Consider the following 17,179-nt stretch of genomic DNA (forward strand, 5'->3'; position numbering starts at 1 on the left):
CATGTCATGCGCCATCTCTCTAACGTCTTGCTCTGATAGCAACACATCCATATACAGTTAGCTAACATAAATACTGTATAAACCAGAGGGGTGCACCAGTGGACAGCTTGCGTGAGCCCAAGTAGCTTACTTTAAAGTGATTTCGCGAGTTCCTGTCAAAATCTAGCAGTGGGCCTAACTACACACAAGCAAAAGGCTATGAAACAACATCAACAGTAGCCTATATGTTACACAATATCCTTGCTATTGCGCTAACTGGCATTGATTTGAAATGTTATCAGCAAAGTTGTAAGGTGAAAACTGTATTTCACTGTGTGTTCTAAACAACATAATAATGGCATGATATTAATCTTTCATGTGCATGAGGCCCATATAGCATCACAATGAATTTGAAGATCATGTTAAAAGTTAGCTGGCAATAACATAAAAACATAAATATGTAGGTTACATACCTGATGTCACTGAGCTGTCAAAGAGGCTACGAAACCATCTACGGACGTTATCGCTAATTAAACTCAGCTGACTGGTGTTAGCGCATAGCTTGTTGCTTTTAAAATGCCTACTAGGCTAGCGCTGGGAATCTAAACACTTCAACACCGACATGTAGCCTAACATGTTCAAAACTATTGCGTGTTATGGGTTAAGGCATGACATTTCTTGAAGCATTTGGGAACACACTGAATTAACTGTAAAGTAAAGTCCCTGTTAGATTAGCTTGCTTGCAAATGCCGTTGTCCATGACCTGGCAGTTTTATGGAAAGCGGTTTTAACACACCTAATGGCAAACCGCCTACACTGGATAAACTAGAAAGCAGAGCTTTAGCCTACCATTGTGTGTGCATGCATGGTAGTGTTAATTTCGTCAGACAAGACGAGAGGAAATATGTTAGTCAACTACCTTTTTTTTCATGACTAAGACGAGACGATGACGAGACTGCACTAATGTCCTGAAACACTGACTAAGACTATCTTAAGATTCATTATTGTTGACGAAAAAAGACGAGACTAAAATGTTTTGCATGAAATAAAAACTAAGATAAAATCTCTCTTCATTTCGTCTACAAAATGAGAAGACCGAATATCTAGCTGTTATATTTTCAAAATTATTCCAAATGAGTTCATGCAGCAGCTTTCCTGTAGGCTAGTCTACGGCTGTTGCTGCAACCCTGTGGCTGCAACACCTAAAACTACATGGAACAATAACACCGGAGATTTCTGTCAGAGTTAGCAAGCTAACTACCTAAGCTTTATGCCACAATGCTACAGACCCAGAAGTTGAAGCTTCTCTCATACATAGACAAATTAACATCCCCAGAATGTCCATTCAAAAATTTTCAGCAAGTAATGTCAACTATTTAACTAGTCACACTGATGATGCAAAGTTTGCTAGCAAGTAAGCTAATATGGAAAGTTCGCTAGCAAGTTAGCTAAGATCATATTCTCTGTTAAGATGGAGAGTTTGGGGAATGTGTTGCGCATATCGCCATCTAGCGTGGCGGAGTAAAACATTAATACTTGGGTCTACGACAGTGTTTCTCAAACATTTTCAGACGAAGGACCACTTAACTAACCAATAAAAAAGAAACGCACGGACCACCTAGCTAAAAAAAAAAAAAAAAGATTAGACCTACTTCAACAGTATATTAGCCTACACAATAGGCCTACTCACTGAACAACCTTGCTTATTGTCTTTGCACTTTGCTTATTGTGTCAGATTCATATGATTTAACTGGCATATCTTACATAGACAGTGTTGCAGAACTGTTTGGATTTACATACAGTAGCCTACAAGTTGGTTCAATATTGCAAACAACTCATCTATATCATATTTTACCACGTCTGCTTGCGGACCAACAGTGCGGATAACACTTTGAGAAACACTGGTCTACGATGATCATGACAGTGGTCCATTCAAATCTTTTACTGTCTATGGTCAAATCCCAGCCGAGCTATAACTGTAGCTCGACTTACCTGTCCATGTAAACATACTGACTGACAAAAAATCTGAATGAGTTCTAACAAACGAGTAGCCCTGTGGACACACAATATTGGAAAATTGAGATGTGTGAAACACTATTTCACTGAAATGGTAATCAGAAATAATTTCTTATAAAAAAAACGACTAAAATGTTTTGACTAAAACTGACTAAGACTAAGATACCTTTAGTTTTCTTTTGACTAAAACTAGACTAAAATGACAAGACTTTTAGTCGACTAAAACTTGACTAACAAAAATTATATTTGAATGACTAAATATGACAAAGACTAAAAAGGACATTTTGTCACAAGACTAAGACTAAGACTAAATTAAAAATAGGTGACAAAATTAACACTAATGCATGGCAAGCTGTTTTAACATTTCAATGTATTATTCGTAGGAGCAATGAGATATTGATAGTAAATTGAATATAACAGTTCAATTTAATGTTCAAATTTGTCTTATCAATAATAACAAAAGCAATTCATGCTTTAGACCATTTTAATTTAAAACATTTTAAAAACAAAGTACCTGTTCAGGCACCGTTTCGGCACCGGCACCGTTTTAAAAGTATCGATTTAGCACCGGTATCGGATAAAACCCAAACGATACCCAACCCTACTGTAATATCACCTAGGACTGTCAAACCAAAGCACCGCTGCTGAAGCAAACTGCCATTTATTGATATGATGTGCTTCTTTCTGTCCTTCAAACAGCTGAAGCTCAGACAGAGAGTTAAACAGTTAAGAGTAAAACAGGCTACAATTATGCTTGTCACATGAAAGAAGAACTATAGTCTGCTGATGCTTTTCTCTGCACAAACACAACGATCTGTCAAGATTTTTTTATGTCAGGACCTGTCACCTAAACTATAGCCTAAAAAAATATATATATATGTATACATATTAAAAAACAGAACACATTTATTCATTTAATGCACCATTTTGCCACAATATATTGTTGTTGTTCCTGACCAAGCAAGCTAACTGTTTTTTAACAGGGTAGCAGCCTACTCTGTGCTGCCAAGATATTATCATGTAACACATATATACCAAACTACTGAGTAAAATGTTAGATAGCATAGCAGGTTTGTGGAATCATTTAACTTTAGTCCGTAAATCTCTGTAAATCTGTTTTGTGGCAGCCGTGGCCTACTGGTTAGCACTCTGGACTTGTAACCGGAGGGTTGCCGGTTCGAGCCCCGACCAGTGGGCCGCGGCTGAAGTGCCCTTGAGCAAGGCACCTAACCCCTCACTGCTCCCCGAAAGCGCCCGCCCGTTGAAGCAGGCAGCTCACTGCGCCCGGGATTAGTGTGTGCTTCACCTCACTGTGTGTTCTCTGTGTGCTGTTTGTGTTTCACTAATTCACCGATTGGGTTAAATGCAGAGACCAAATTTCCCTCACGGGATCAAAAGAGTATATATACTTATACTTATACTTGTATGCCCCTTTCAGACATTGTGCGTCAAGTGACGTGGTGGCCAGGAATATCTGATCTGTAGTGGTTTAGCAGCAGTCTCACCAGATGCGTTCTCCTACAGTTGGGAAAGTTGGCATCGATTAATTTAATGTGAACCAGTATTCAGTAGTACAGAGGTAATTTAGTCTGTACCATTAAAGGTATCCAGTCCAGTCCTCAACCCCCAGTGATCATGGATCAGTAGAGAGTAGGTGTGTTTACATCTACTTGTATGTAGATCCACATTTAAGACTAAGCTCTCCATGTTCTGTGTCTCAAACGAAGGGAGCAGTTGGCTGTCATTGTCTACAGTGTAGTGTTGGGGTTGGAAGCACAAGGGAGCTAGACAAGGTATTCGGTGTTAAGGCTGTCACGCAGTTCACACTACTGGCACGCGATCACCCATCGATTCAGTGGAGATTCACTGACCAGACAGCTGTTATGTTATGAAAGCTGTTCTATTATGACGTATCAAAATCGCCCTGAAAATAGAAAAGGGTCGATAAGAGCAATGCGACGGTTACCCTGTCGTTCCACTTGCTGTGTGTTTCCCGATTCACTTCAATAGATTCTATTCAATTTTGCCGGTCACCTGCCATAAATCGCTGTCGTGTCGCCGGCCGAGTGTGTAGGCCTTTACAGTTGAACCAATCTCTGATGGGAAGCGTGCTGGGCCATAGTCTGCTGTAACGGCTCTAAGCCCTGAGGTGAAGCATACAGTATATGGATTCATGCGCTGGTGCTTGGAGCTAGGAGCCATCGCAGTAGAGAGATGATATTTAGCATGTTTATCTATGTGTATGTGTGTGTGTGTGCCTGCTTACCTGTGTGTGTGTGTGCGTGTGGGTGGGTGTGTTTATATGTGTGTGTGTGCGTGCATGTAAGTGTGCTTATGTGTGTGAGTGGGTGTGTGTTTATGTGTGTGTGCGTGTGTGCCTGTGTGTGTGTGACTGTGTGTGAGTGTGTGCTTGTGAGAGTGTGCATGTGCATGCATGTGTACTGTGTGTGTGTGTGTGTGTGTGTGTGTGTCTTTATTTGTGTGTGTGTGTGCGTGTGTGTAGCTGATATGGCCCCCTATGAACAGAATTTCATGAAAGTCGGCATGCATTCAGAGGGTGTCATAATGATCCTACACTTCAAATGTGGTGCAGTTTTGAACTTGTCAGCCAAAGATACCTGTGATTACAATGCCTCAATTGTTGCCTTTTCATTTTTAACTAGGTGACGCCTCAAATGAGTGGATATGGGATGTGTTGTGTTCACATGGCCCCTGGAGACCAACATACAAAAATAATTTGGTCATCCTAAGCCCTACGGTTCTCGAGATATTCACAGAAAACTGTGTCCGGCCATCCACAGGCCAATTGGTGTACAGCCACTAAATGTACACATATATTCATTTATTGTATGGCCCCCCATGAACGGAATTCCACAAAACTGGGCAGGCATTCAGAGGGTGTCAGAATGATCATACTCATCAAATTTCGCACAGTTTTGAACAAGTCAGCCAAAGATACCTGCGATTACAATGCCTCGTTTTTGCTTTTTCATTTTTAACTTGGTGGCGCTACAGTATAGCTCAAATGAGTGGATATGAGATGTGTTGACATGGCCCCTTGAGACCAACATACGAAAAAAGTTGGTCATCCTACGGTTCTCGGGTATGCACAGAAAACTGTCCAGCCTACCCTCCTTTCGGGGGGCCTGGTGCGTGGGGGGGGGGGAGGACCCAATGCCAGGTCTTATCAGGTATTAACAATCATCATCTGAGTGATGAAAGAGTGGTTCAGGTTTTCATATATGAATTCATAAGAGGATTCATTTTTATATATGAATTGGCCACCACAGATAACTGGTCTTAAACCCATTGAAAGTTGTTCAGGAGAAGACTGTTCAGAGTGGTTTGGCTATCGCATTATCAACACAAGAAATCTGCAAAAAAACAAATGTTGTGACGCTGCAAGGCACATGTGCAACATAATCAAAACTAAAGGCGGTCCAGCAAAATATTGGGTAAGCAGTGTAATACACATAAAAAATTCTATCTATCTATTTTTCTATCTATGTAATATTTTTGGTTTGGCTGTGTAGAGCTTGGTACAATGGAGCTGTGTGTTTCCTGCACCAGTAGTTGCCAGGATGGTAGACATGTGTCTAAAGCAGTCAATGAATATTACATCAAAACAACACTGTTGTGGGCAGACACTGGCCCTCAGCACACGCAATCGCCCTGCACACAAACAAGACCTAGATACCATCAGAGGAGCACAGGTTACTTACAGGGCTGCCCCAAGGAAGGGGAATCAGGACCACCACCCAACACAAATACAGTGCCGCTGCATTAGCACTGAGAATAGTTGAAAAAAGCGCCATCTGCTTCTTATGAGTCTTGTCATTTTCTATTGTATCTTGACATTAGTATTGCCTCTGATCTTGTGGGATCTAGTAGAAATGTTGTAAGTGGCAACTTACACAACGCAAGCAGTGTACCCATAGGGCTACAGGGTGTGGACTTAAATTGCATGTTCAGACTATCAAGCACTGATAAAGCTAATTTCTTTGTATTTTTTAATTAGTTGTATAAAGGCAGCCCACAAATAATCCAGTAATGTATCAGATTGACCCCCGATGCAAATAATCCAATAATGTATCATATTGACCCCCGATGCTACTGCAATCACACCTGCTAATTGACTTGTATGTTGCATAGTAATTCAAACTGAGCGCGTATGTGTGTGAGTGTGAGTGTGTGTCATTACTGGCTGCTCTAATGGTATTTTGTTGCAGAATCTGCATTCAGAATAAGGTTGCATCTGTTGCTAGATACATTGCTGATTATGTGATGCAACATGTGCTGCCGTGTTGAAATAATATGTGATGAGCTGGGTGCAATTTTTTTAAGCCTCTGTCTATTACAGTGGCTGGCAGGTGTGAAGTGTTTAGATTTTGACTTATTTTAATCACAGTACTTTGACTTTTCAGCAGAAATGACACTTGTCTGGAAAAAAAGAGCTGATTTTATTGATGTGGTCTGTCTTTGTCACCTCCTCTATTTCTCTCATGAGTATGTAAATGGCCTAAATAGTGCATGCTGCAGTCACATACCAAAACATACATTGTACACAGCAAGGCGTTTGCTTTTCTCACTCCTGTGTGTGTACGTGAAGTCAACCCTAAATGAACATGCTGCTTCCTCTATAGACCCTTTCAAGAGAGTTCCATTATCAGCATCATAGTTGGCCCCACAAGGCTTCTGTTTTAACATTCCATAGTGCTGGGCGGTATACCGGTTCACACCGTATACCGGTGTATATTTTCGTTATGATATGAATTTTTAATATACCGCCATACCGGTGTATTTGATTACACAACGTTTGGAACGCCAGCCAAGGGACTTTTTTTTTTTTCCCACACGCACGCATGGTGCCACTGCGAGGCATAGTGAGGGTAAACACAAAACACCTGAAGTTTTTCCCCTGAAGTATGACCCTTAAGGCTTAATTTATCCTTAGATAAGGGGTTTATTTAAGGGTGTTGCACAGAATACCTTAAATTGTTCCTTTAGTTAAGGAAAAACGTTAAGGGATACTGCGAAAGGGATTTACCGTCACGAAAATTCTATTGAGATTGTTCAACAGTTGGCTAGTAGGTGATGATGTCGTTAGTTAGCAACCCACCAAACACAGTGAAGTTTAATGAGGTTATCATTCATCTCACCTTAAGAATATTCGCTGAAATTATCCAGGTAGCAAGTAAAGCATGTTATAGACATGCACTGAGCAATACAAGCTGGCTAGTTGTCATCAGTGCACCAAAACAAACTTTTTTGTTAATGTTTTGCCTAGCGAACCGAACCGAAGCTCATGGCAGGCTAACATGACGTCCACATTCACATTAAGTTAACGTTACTACCACTACCACTAACGTCATGTAAACCACACAATAACAATAAGGCATGTATCTGATAGGCCCGAGTAAGCATATTAGCAGAGAGGTTTCATTTTAAATTGTAAATTTAATTTTCAAAAAAGTATAAAGTTGCACAACTTTTTGTATTGGTTTTATAGGCTACAAGATGTTTGTGAAATTTGCACAGTACAGTTCTGTATTTTGACTGCAATTGTCTTTGCATTCTGATTAGATTCTTCATTAGAATCATGAGTGGCTCTTTGTAAACAGCATCATTTTCTGGGGCCATGCAAAACTGCATTACCACTAGTGTGGAGTTATTCTACATCATGACAGTAAAATAGACCATCCTTAGTCAATGTACTGCAGCAATTCTTCCCTCAACCTGTAGAAAATGCTGTGAACATCTGATTATGCATGGGAAAAAAAATACTGTCATATACTGTGAAACCGTAAGAATTTAGAAAAATACTGTGATATACATTTTTGGTCATACCGCCCAGCACTAACATTCCATATGTTATCTTAATGCAGAGGAAGTAGATTGGGAACCAAATAGAACGTTCAAGCATTGTTTTTTTGTTTACCTTGTTGAAAGGGTCTATACATATTTCTTTATTCTCATAGATGCTCTGCTGTAATTGGACCACTGTCCTGATGATGCGGTTCTTTACCTTTTTGTATGCTTTCAGGCACCAGTAGGTTCAGGAAACTGCTCTAAGATGTCCTGACTCAATTATGACCTCACAGTGACTGACCCAAATCATGTGACTCTGTTGCCATAGGGACAGGGTGCCATCAGCGAGCGCCTGAGAAGCTTCAGCATGCATGACCTATCGCAGATTCCTGCTGATGACACGTCCAGTCAGTACCCTTCAATAAGTAACCCCAGCCGTCGAGCCATTCAGGGTTCCAATCCAGGCACAGACAGCACCGGTAGGCTCCATTCAACACACACTAGCCACTCTACTCGTGGCCTTTAACCTTCCATCTGCCACTTATGATTTCCTATTACACAATGAGAAATAAATTAAGTGAAGACTTTGAAGACAAAGTTTTCCCCCGATTGTGTAGTTTCACAAACTCTCATGCTCGTGCTCCTGATAATGCCCTACATCCTCTCCACACTGATCTGCCTTCTGAGCCTCGTGGTCCCACTCTGCCATCTAGTGGAGAGATTCAAAAGAACATGCCCTCATAGTGACAAATGAAAGAGAATGTGTTCAGCCGTTGCTCACTAGCAACTCAGTAGGAAAAGTCCAGGAAACCAGTCAGTCACCTGCTTTCAGATCTCAGGCATGCTGTGGATGGCAGCTGTGTACTAGTTGTGTTTAAATTAATTGTAAAGAAGTCAAACAGTTTGGTGACTTGAAAGGCGTAGCAGAGAGTGAGCGCATCAGAGCCTCTGTGGGCAGAAGCAAACAGGGGCAACTTGGCAGCTCTGGCCAAACCCTCTAGATCAACATGGCTCTTATCAACTTCAGCAGGCAGGAGAGAAGTACAAGTGGAATGCTGGCAGTTGGTCTAACTGCAGTGTGTGTGTGTGTGTGGGGCAGACTACTACCCCTACAGGCCAGAGGAAGGCCAGGAGGATGATGGAGATGGAGTCTTCTCAGAGGATGAGGCATCTGTACAGCGTGGCCTTAGAAGATCCCAGAGCGTCAAGATGACTCGCGCCAAAGCTGCACGCAAAGAGGTGTGTGTGTGTGTGTGTGTGTGTGGATATATGCACCTCTCAGTGTGTGTGTGTGTGTGTGTGTGTGTGTGTGGATATATGCACCTCTCAGTGTGTGTGTGTGTGTGTGTGTGTGTGTGTGTGTGTGTGTGTGTGTGTGTGGATATATGCACCTCTCAGTGTGTGTGTGTGTGTGTGTGTGTGTGTGTGTGTGGATATATGCACCTCTCAGTGTGTGTGTGTGTGTGTGTGTGTGTGTGTGTGTGTGTGTGTGTGTGGATATATGCACCTCTCAGTGTGTGTGTGTGTGTGTGTGTGTGGATATATGCACCTCTCAGTGTGTGTGTGTGTGTGTGTGTGTGTGTGTGTGTGTGGATATATGCACCTCTCAGTGTGTGTGTGTGTGTGTGTGTGTGGATATATGCACCTCTCAGTGTGTGTGTGTGTTTGTGTGGATATATGCACCTCTCAGTGTGTGTGTGTGTGTGGATATATGCAACAGAATTTTACGGAATTTTACGAGGAGCGGAAACGAAAACAAAATGGTCTTCAACTGTTCCGGAACAGAAACGTTATTCTGAAATCCACAAAACCGGGTTAATAATAACGGGTTTTTTTTTCGTTCTCTATATATTTTATAAAATTCCACAAAAGCATATCCTATTTCAGGGAGACTATTTCGGTTGTGCGAAAAACAAGCCCAAGATCTACACTGTTAATGTGAGCTAACAAGCCGCTATGTAGCCAACTAGGCCTACCTATCCGGCCTGCCACTTCGATCTTAGGCCAGCTCGTAGCGTAGGGCTACTGAAACTTATTTGGAAATTGTTTGTAGCCTATGCTGCAATAGCCTATTTTGCCTGTCCACGCCTTTGTCGCTTTTAAAGTCGGATTTGAAATGTTTTTGTAATTATAGCCTATTCTATGTAGAAGAGTTAAACAGGAAATTTGAGATAGGCCTTGTCAGCAACAGACAGGTTGGAAATTATAGCGCAAGCCTTTGAAGATATCCATATGGATAAAACTTAGGCTACAACCAGGTAAGGAGTTTAGCACGTATCCAGAAATATTTTTGATAAGAAATTATTCATAGGCATAGGTTAGGCTTACAGTAAGTCTGTAGGCTATGGGATGGATAGCCCATCTGAATGTTTTGGATGCCGCCTTGTGATTTATTATTTTTGGGCATAGCTACGGTATAGGCTAAATCAAGGGGAAATAATGAGTATGTCTATTCTAAGGTAAAGTTCACAAAAATAGACTTGATAGGCCCGCCAAACACTGCCGGAACTTTAAGAACGAACAATATTTTGCGTTCCGAACCGGTTCAGGACCGATATGTTGGTGGCGGAACGCATGCAAGAACGAAAACGTTAAACATGGGCCTACCTGAACCGTTCTGAATGGAACATTTGAAAAATAATTTAGTTTTCAAGCCCTGTCTCTCAGTGTGTGTGTGGATATATGCACCTCTCAGTGTGTGTGGATATATGCACCTCTCAGTGTGTGTGTGGGAATATATATGCACCTCTCAGTGCGTGTGTGTGGATATTAGGGCTGCAGCTATCAATTCTTTTTGTAATCGATTAATCTAGCACTTTATCGATACATTTTTATTTTTTGCATTTTTAAACAACCTAAACAAATAACGCATAACGAAAATTACATGGCTGTGAAATGATCAAGCAATTGGCACAGAGGTATTTATTCTAACTCCAACATTTGGCTCCAAAACTAAGCCCATTTATTGCAATTTACCCATTTAGTGTTTATAAGTGCCAGTGCCAACAATTAAATAATGTTCAAAATGCGCTCTGTAAAATTGCAGCCTCTTGTGCATGACTTAGCTGGGCGAACAAAGCTGTCCATACTATGTTGTGAAGTGGGCTCTGGGAGGGAGAAGAGGGAACGCAATGTATTAATATGCACACCAAGTTTCATGCTGTAATCTAGACCTGACATCAAAGTAAATATCTGTTTTATGTAGATTTCTACACCTGCATCATTTACCATTAGGCTACTAACAAATCATTTTACCATTAGGCTTCTAAAAAATAGCCTACCATTAGGCTACTAACAAATAATTTTACCATTAGGCTACTAAAAAATAATTTCTGGGATGAGCCTATTTGCTATGGTAACCTAGCAACCTGTGTGTGTGTGTGTGCACGCGTGCGGTGCGTGAGGGAAGATGAGGGTGCATGCACGTGTGTATAAGAAGGAGTTCTTTTTTAGGCATACTGTCTTGCAATTGAACGTGAATAAGTTTACTACTTAAAAACATCAAAGCTAAATATTATATCACGACATCGCTACAAATACAGTATGTGATTAAAATCAGCCAACATCAATGTAGGCTATAGGCTACGTAGATAGATGATAGATAGGCTACTTTATTGACGCTTGGTGAAACAGCATGGAGTGGATGTTTTCGGTTCAGAATGCTTGTTTTCCTTTTTGAGTATGTAATGATCCCAAAACTTTACTTGAAAACTTTAGACATTTACTGCCATTTATGGACATCTTGACTCCGCCATCACGGCAGCTAAATTCAGAATGTATCACGATTCACGCGCTAGTGGTGTGCTTCCTGAACAACGGTCCGTGTGGAACAATCAGATCCCCGTGTGTATAGTGCGCGTCATATGAATTTAACGAGGCTTCGAGGCAGGGTTTTTGCCTCGAGTAATTTTTGTAATCGAGTTATTCAAGTAACTCGATGAATCATTTCAGCCCTAGTGGATATATGCACCTCTCAGTGTGTGTGTGTGTGTGTGTGTGTGTGTGTGTGTGTGTGTGTGTGTGTGTGCGGATATATGCACCTCTCAGTGTGTGGATATATGCACCTCTCAGTGTGTGTGTGTGTGTGTGTGTGTGTGTGTGTGTGTGTGTGTGTGTGGATATATGCACCTCTCAGTGTGTGTGTGTGTGTGTGTGGGTATATGCACCTCTCAGTGTGTGTGTGTGGATATATGCACCTCTCATTGTGTGTGTGGATATATGCACCTCTCAGTGTGTGTGTGTGTGTGTGGATATATGCACCTCTCAGTGTGTGTGTGTGTGTGTGGCTATATGCACCTCTCAGTGTGTGTGTGTGTGTGTGTGGATATATGCACCTCTCAGTGTGTGTGTGTGTGTATGGATATATGCACCTCTCAGTGTGTGTGTGTGGATATATGCACCTCTCAGTGTGTGTGAGTGGATATATGCACCTCTCAGTGTGTGTGTGTGTGTGTGTGTGTGTGTGTGTGTGTGGATATATGCACCTCTCAGTGTGTGTGTGTGTGTGTGTGTGTGGGGGGTTATATGCACCTCTCAGTGTGTGTGTGTGGATATATGCTCCTCTCATTGTGTGTGTGGATATATGCACCTCTCAGTGTGTGTGTGTGTGTGGATATATGCACCTCTCAGTGTGTGTGTGGATATATGCACCTCTCAGTGTGTGTGTGTGGATATATGCACCTCTCAGTGTGTGTGTGTGTGTGTGTGTGTGTGTGTGTGGATATATGCACCTCTCAGTGTGTGTCTATCTGCCAGCTGTGCAATTGCAGATGTTATGCAATCATTAAGCTTTGAAGATTCTGATCATTGTTATTTGTTTTTAATTTTTCCAGCCACGTTACGGCTCTCTAAAAATCAAGACCAGGAGGAGGCCGGCGATCAATGCGGCCACCTATGAGATGCCTTGACCTCTGACTCCATTGGCTCCACCTCCAGGCCTGTAACCTAGCTCCAAAAGCGCTTCTGGACCAAGACACCGGTGTGTGGGGGTGACCCCTTTCAGCAACGCACAGTACAGCACAGCCACACAACAACCTTGTGGCTGCAGCCTGCCTGTGCCTGCACCACTCATTCCAAAAGAGGACCCTGACCAGGGGGCCTCGCAAGACACTCAGACTAAACTTAAAGTAGGGAACACACAACTCACTCTTGTAGTTAGTACAGGGGTTCCACTGCAGCAACTGACTTACTTTAACACCTCTCTAAAAAGTGGACTTAAGTGTTATGTGTGTGTCTAGTTCCTTCTGCTCACAATGTTTACAGTATATTGTAATTGTTTTTAAAGCTATGATGGCCGGTTTCATATGTAAACAATGCTGCCTTACTTTCTTATAACTCTTTTAAAAACACTTGTTAAACGCTACATTTTCTTTAAGTAACATTTCACTGCAATAATATATTGTTTCCTCATATTAAGCCTGCTAAAGAATGTTTGTTTTTGAATGTCAGGTAGCCTTAACCTTTGACAGTTGACATCCTTGACAAAAAACACTAAGAACTGAGCAGTCCAACCAAAAGTGTCCCTTACTTTTGTTAAGGAGAATGTCTTGTAATGTTGTTTTGCACATACGTTAAGAACACAGACCTGACTCATAGATTCATGTAACAGGGTCTGGTTGCATTTTTCACTGCACCACATACTGTACGGTGCAGGTTGATATGAATGTTTGACCACATTTGCGGTCAGATGCTGGACAGCACTGCGTCATGTCAGAAAATGCTCTTACACTCCAGGTCTGTGTTACACGTCCCCTGTTGTTGTGTGTCGTGTATGTGTTGTTCCGAGAAAGGACAGAAGGAATGTCAAACAGCCACGATCCTCATAGAAGTGTTTTCTGCGGTGGGGGCCAGGTAGAACCAAAGGAGGCTCAGCAAGTAGTTCTCCTTGTTTACTATGGGCCTCCTATTCAGTGTCACAGTGATGTGACCGTTATTTCTCTTGTATCATGAATTACCTAATATTATTAGTAATCTTAAACCAAACTGGAAAAAAAATTCTCCATTCATCGGTTATTTTGTTTTAAAAGAAAAAGTCCTTTTTAAAAGAGGCAATGTTTGATATATATAAAAATATATATTTTTTTTGGTCCTGTCTTAATGTCTTTTAAAATGTAACCTATTCTGTCCAGAAGAGAACTTTGTTATACTGAGACCAAAGCTGTATTAAAGTGTGTAAGACTGAGAGGGAAACGATTAGGACCAAGAGACTCTGAGTTTGAAGGAGAGACGTTGGACTGAGTGTTGCTTTGTAGTGCTGATAATAAACTTTGAATGCTTTAACATCTGAAAACCGACTTGATTCTAAATTATTGTCACGTAGGATGGTTTTGTACCGCTGGATTGTATGACAGCCTAGTCACTATCAAGCGCAAGTGAAATCCCACGCCCACTCCCATCACCAGGCCTCTGGAGGTTTGTGGTCTTTGAGTTATCAAGATGTTCCAGGAGACAGAATTCTTAATCAGTATATTTTTACTGGCAAGAACTGAACACATCCAAGTACTTTTAAAATATGAAAAAGGTCTGTCAGTGTTCACTGATTCCCTGAGCGATCTCAGAGTTCAGCAGTTACCGTCTGTAGCCAGAGGGGGGAGTAAAGTGTCAAGATTCCCTTTTGATTCTGCTGGATCCTGTTCACCAGCCTTCATCTATCAGGGACTGTGTACACAGCACACCTGTCTGCTCAGATAACCGGCATTTGCGTATTCAAATTCCCAACACTGTTATTTTCTCTTTTATGAAGGGAACATCTCTGGGGGCAGTTTGTTCTGCAGCGTTGGGGCCTTTCCCTTGGGGCCATTATTCAAAAGGAAGGCTAGATAAGTGTGATGTGCTTGGTGTGTGCAAAACATTAAAATGACTTTATTTGCTAACATAAACTTCTCAGACAAATTGCAGCTCAAGCACTCAGGAAATTCCTCAAGGGCACTGGGAACTGCGTCATCTGAAAGTTGTAGCTTGTTGTGAAACAATAAAAACAATTAAAACAACCACTTGCAGCCTTAAACCACAAAAGAATTCAGGTATGGATGCCATGTCGACATTCAAAACATCATAACTCTTGTCACTTATTATGCAGAGTATATGCTGTAACCCACTTCGAGTTTTAAAAGAGCTTAGGGGAGCTCTCGGCACATGAGACCAGGTTTTTGTACAGTTTAATATTTGATTTATAATTTGGAGAGAATGCAAATGATATCTGCAAACTACATGTGCAAACTCGTGCTCACTCCAAGCACTCCCATATAAATATGAATCAAACAGAAACAGGCACTATTTACAAACCAGTCACACCAATATCACCACTGTGATATACTAAATAGAACATGTTAAGCTTTGATCATTTAATATTGCATTCAGACATACATTTAGTACATAAGATTATTCATTATAACACTACAAGTTGTCTGAGAAGTACAATTGAACTTCAGTTTGTTTCAGAAGTTTATGCTAGCAAATGAAGATATTATTGCTCCACCTTTGTGAAGATTCGTCCACCCCACTCTGAGCAAATGAGCAGAGCTATAGGTCCACTAAAAGGGGAGACTGTAGCATGCCTATCCAATCAGCCTCCTCCTTTAAAGCAATCAAAGCATGGAATATGCGCCCGAACAATGGAAAACTTGCACCGATTCCCGTATTTTCTCTCATGATGTGAAAAAATGGAGTAGGCCTACTCAGTTTTGTCAGCAGTAATATCATTATATAATGACATGCTTATTGTTTTTATATAATTATGCACACATGTGCATAATATTTAGATATGTATGCTATTTATTATGTATCTGTGTGTATGTGTGTATGTGTGTGTGTGTGTGTGTGTGTGTGTGTGTGTGTGTGTGTGTGTGTTGTCAGATTTCAGTTACATCTTACTGTTCTTCACCTGCCTAGGGACTGCAGATGGAGAAGGAACTAAATCTGGTAGCAAGCATCTTTTCCCTGTATGTGATTAATGCATGTTGTGCATGGTCCCTGTAAGAAATGAACAGAATAAACTAACCTAATTCCTGTGTCAGTTTCTGTGTGAGACAGCAGACTCCCCCCGGTGACCTTGTGGGTGCTGTGTGCTGGGGTGTTGTAGTGTCTGTGGTGGACTCAGATGGGGATTTAATTACAGTGGCAGGGTGGCTCATGACATCACGAGCAGGCGACGGTGGTGGTAGCGGCAACGCTGCTCCTGTCTGTGACCTTTCAGAGAGCAGAGAGCTGCTTGGAAGAAGTTTGCACCTCCAGGCTGCGCCGACACAAAGCCACACGTCATGTCCCTGCCAAGCATGTGCGCACACAATACATGCTTTCATTAAAGTAAATAAATGCAGAGCTACTTACTGGTGTGTGTGTGCGTGTGTGTGTGTGTGTGTGTGTGTGTGTGTGTGTGTGTTGTACAAAAACCTTGGGGTAAATGGTGGCTTGGAAACCAAAAACCTGTGGGACTGAAAAACAGTAGTTTTTATTTTTACTGAGCACAACCAGTAAGCGTAGCAGTAATTGTGCACAACCCCTGAATTTTTAAACCATTTGTGGTTAGTAAAAGGATGGGGCTAAGTTCAAAACTCAGTGCCTTGTGAATAGGGTATGACCACAAAAAGCGGTTCTCTTTACTGAAGTAACTGAGGGCTCCTCCTGTGACCTATTAAAACAACACATCCGTTTACAGATCATTTACCCAGTTTAAATGCCTCAAATGGATTCCCCATTTCCAATACACATGTCTGAACCAGCTGGGTGACTTCCATAAGTATCATGTGTGTCCAAAGAAACTATTTGTGTGTGTGTGTGTGTGTGTGTGTGTGTGTGTGTGTGTGTGTGGTCTGGAGGCACTTGCCTGTGATCCTGTCAGCAGCCAGGTTGAGTCTGTCGCAGTGTCACTTTAAAGACGTCCTGTCCTGAAGCCGTCCTGGCTGGGGAGGAAAGGGGAGGGGAGAGGAAGCAACCGCACGACCCGCACCGACGAGAGAGGAGAGATGACAGAGGAGAGGAGGATGGAGGGAGAGAGGAGGATGGAGGGAGAGAGGAGGATGGAGGGAGAGCGGAGAGATGACAGAGGAGAGGAGGATGGAGGGAGAGAGGAGAGATGACAGAGGAGAGGAGGATGGAGGGAGAGCGGAGAGATGACAGAGGAGAGGAGGATGGAGGGAGAGAGGAGAGATGACAGAGGAGAGGAGGATGGAGGGAGAGCGGAGAGATGACAGAGGAGAGGAGGATGGAGGGAGAGAGGAGAGATGACAGAGGAGAGGAGGATGGAGGGAGAGAGGAGAGATGACAGAGGAGAGGAGGATGGAGGGAGAGAGGAGGATGGAGGGAGAGAGGAGGATGGAGGGAGAGAGGAGGATGGAAGGAGAGAGGAGGATGGAGGGAGAGAGGAGGATGGAGGGAG

General features: G+C 42.1%; 1 protein-coding gene across 1 annotated transcript in view; it reads left to right on the forward strand.

Annotated features, from left to right (window-relative positions):
* The window catches only part of reep3a (receptor accessory protein 3a), a 40,055-nt gene extending 25,963 nt beyond the window's left edge, over positions 1-14,092 (forward strand). The window contains exons 6-8 of the mRNA XM_048270164.1: positions 8,132-8,282; positions 8,903-9,042; positions 12,636-14,092. Coding sequence (XP_048126121.1) covers positions 8,132-8,282; positions 8,903-9,042; positions 12,636-12,710 — 366 coding nt within the window. The 3' untranslated portion in view covers positions 12,711-14,092. The remainder of the gene's footprint in view (positions 1-8,131; positions 8,283-8,902; positions 9,043-12,635) is intronic.
* The last annotated feature ends 3,087 nt before the right edge of the window (positions 14,093-17,179 follow it).

Source organism: Alosa alosa, chromosome 18, assembly GCF_017589495.1.
Source record: "Alosa alosa isolate M-15738 ecotype Scorff River chromosome 18, AALO_Geno_1.1, whole genome shotgun sequence".
NCBI lineage: Eukaryota > Metazoa > Chordata > Actinopteri > Clupeiformes > Clupeidae > Alosa > Alosa alosa.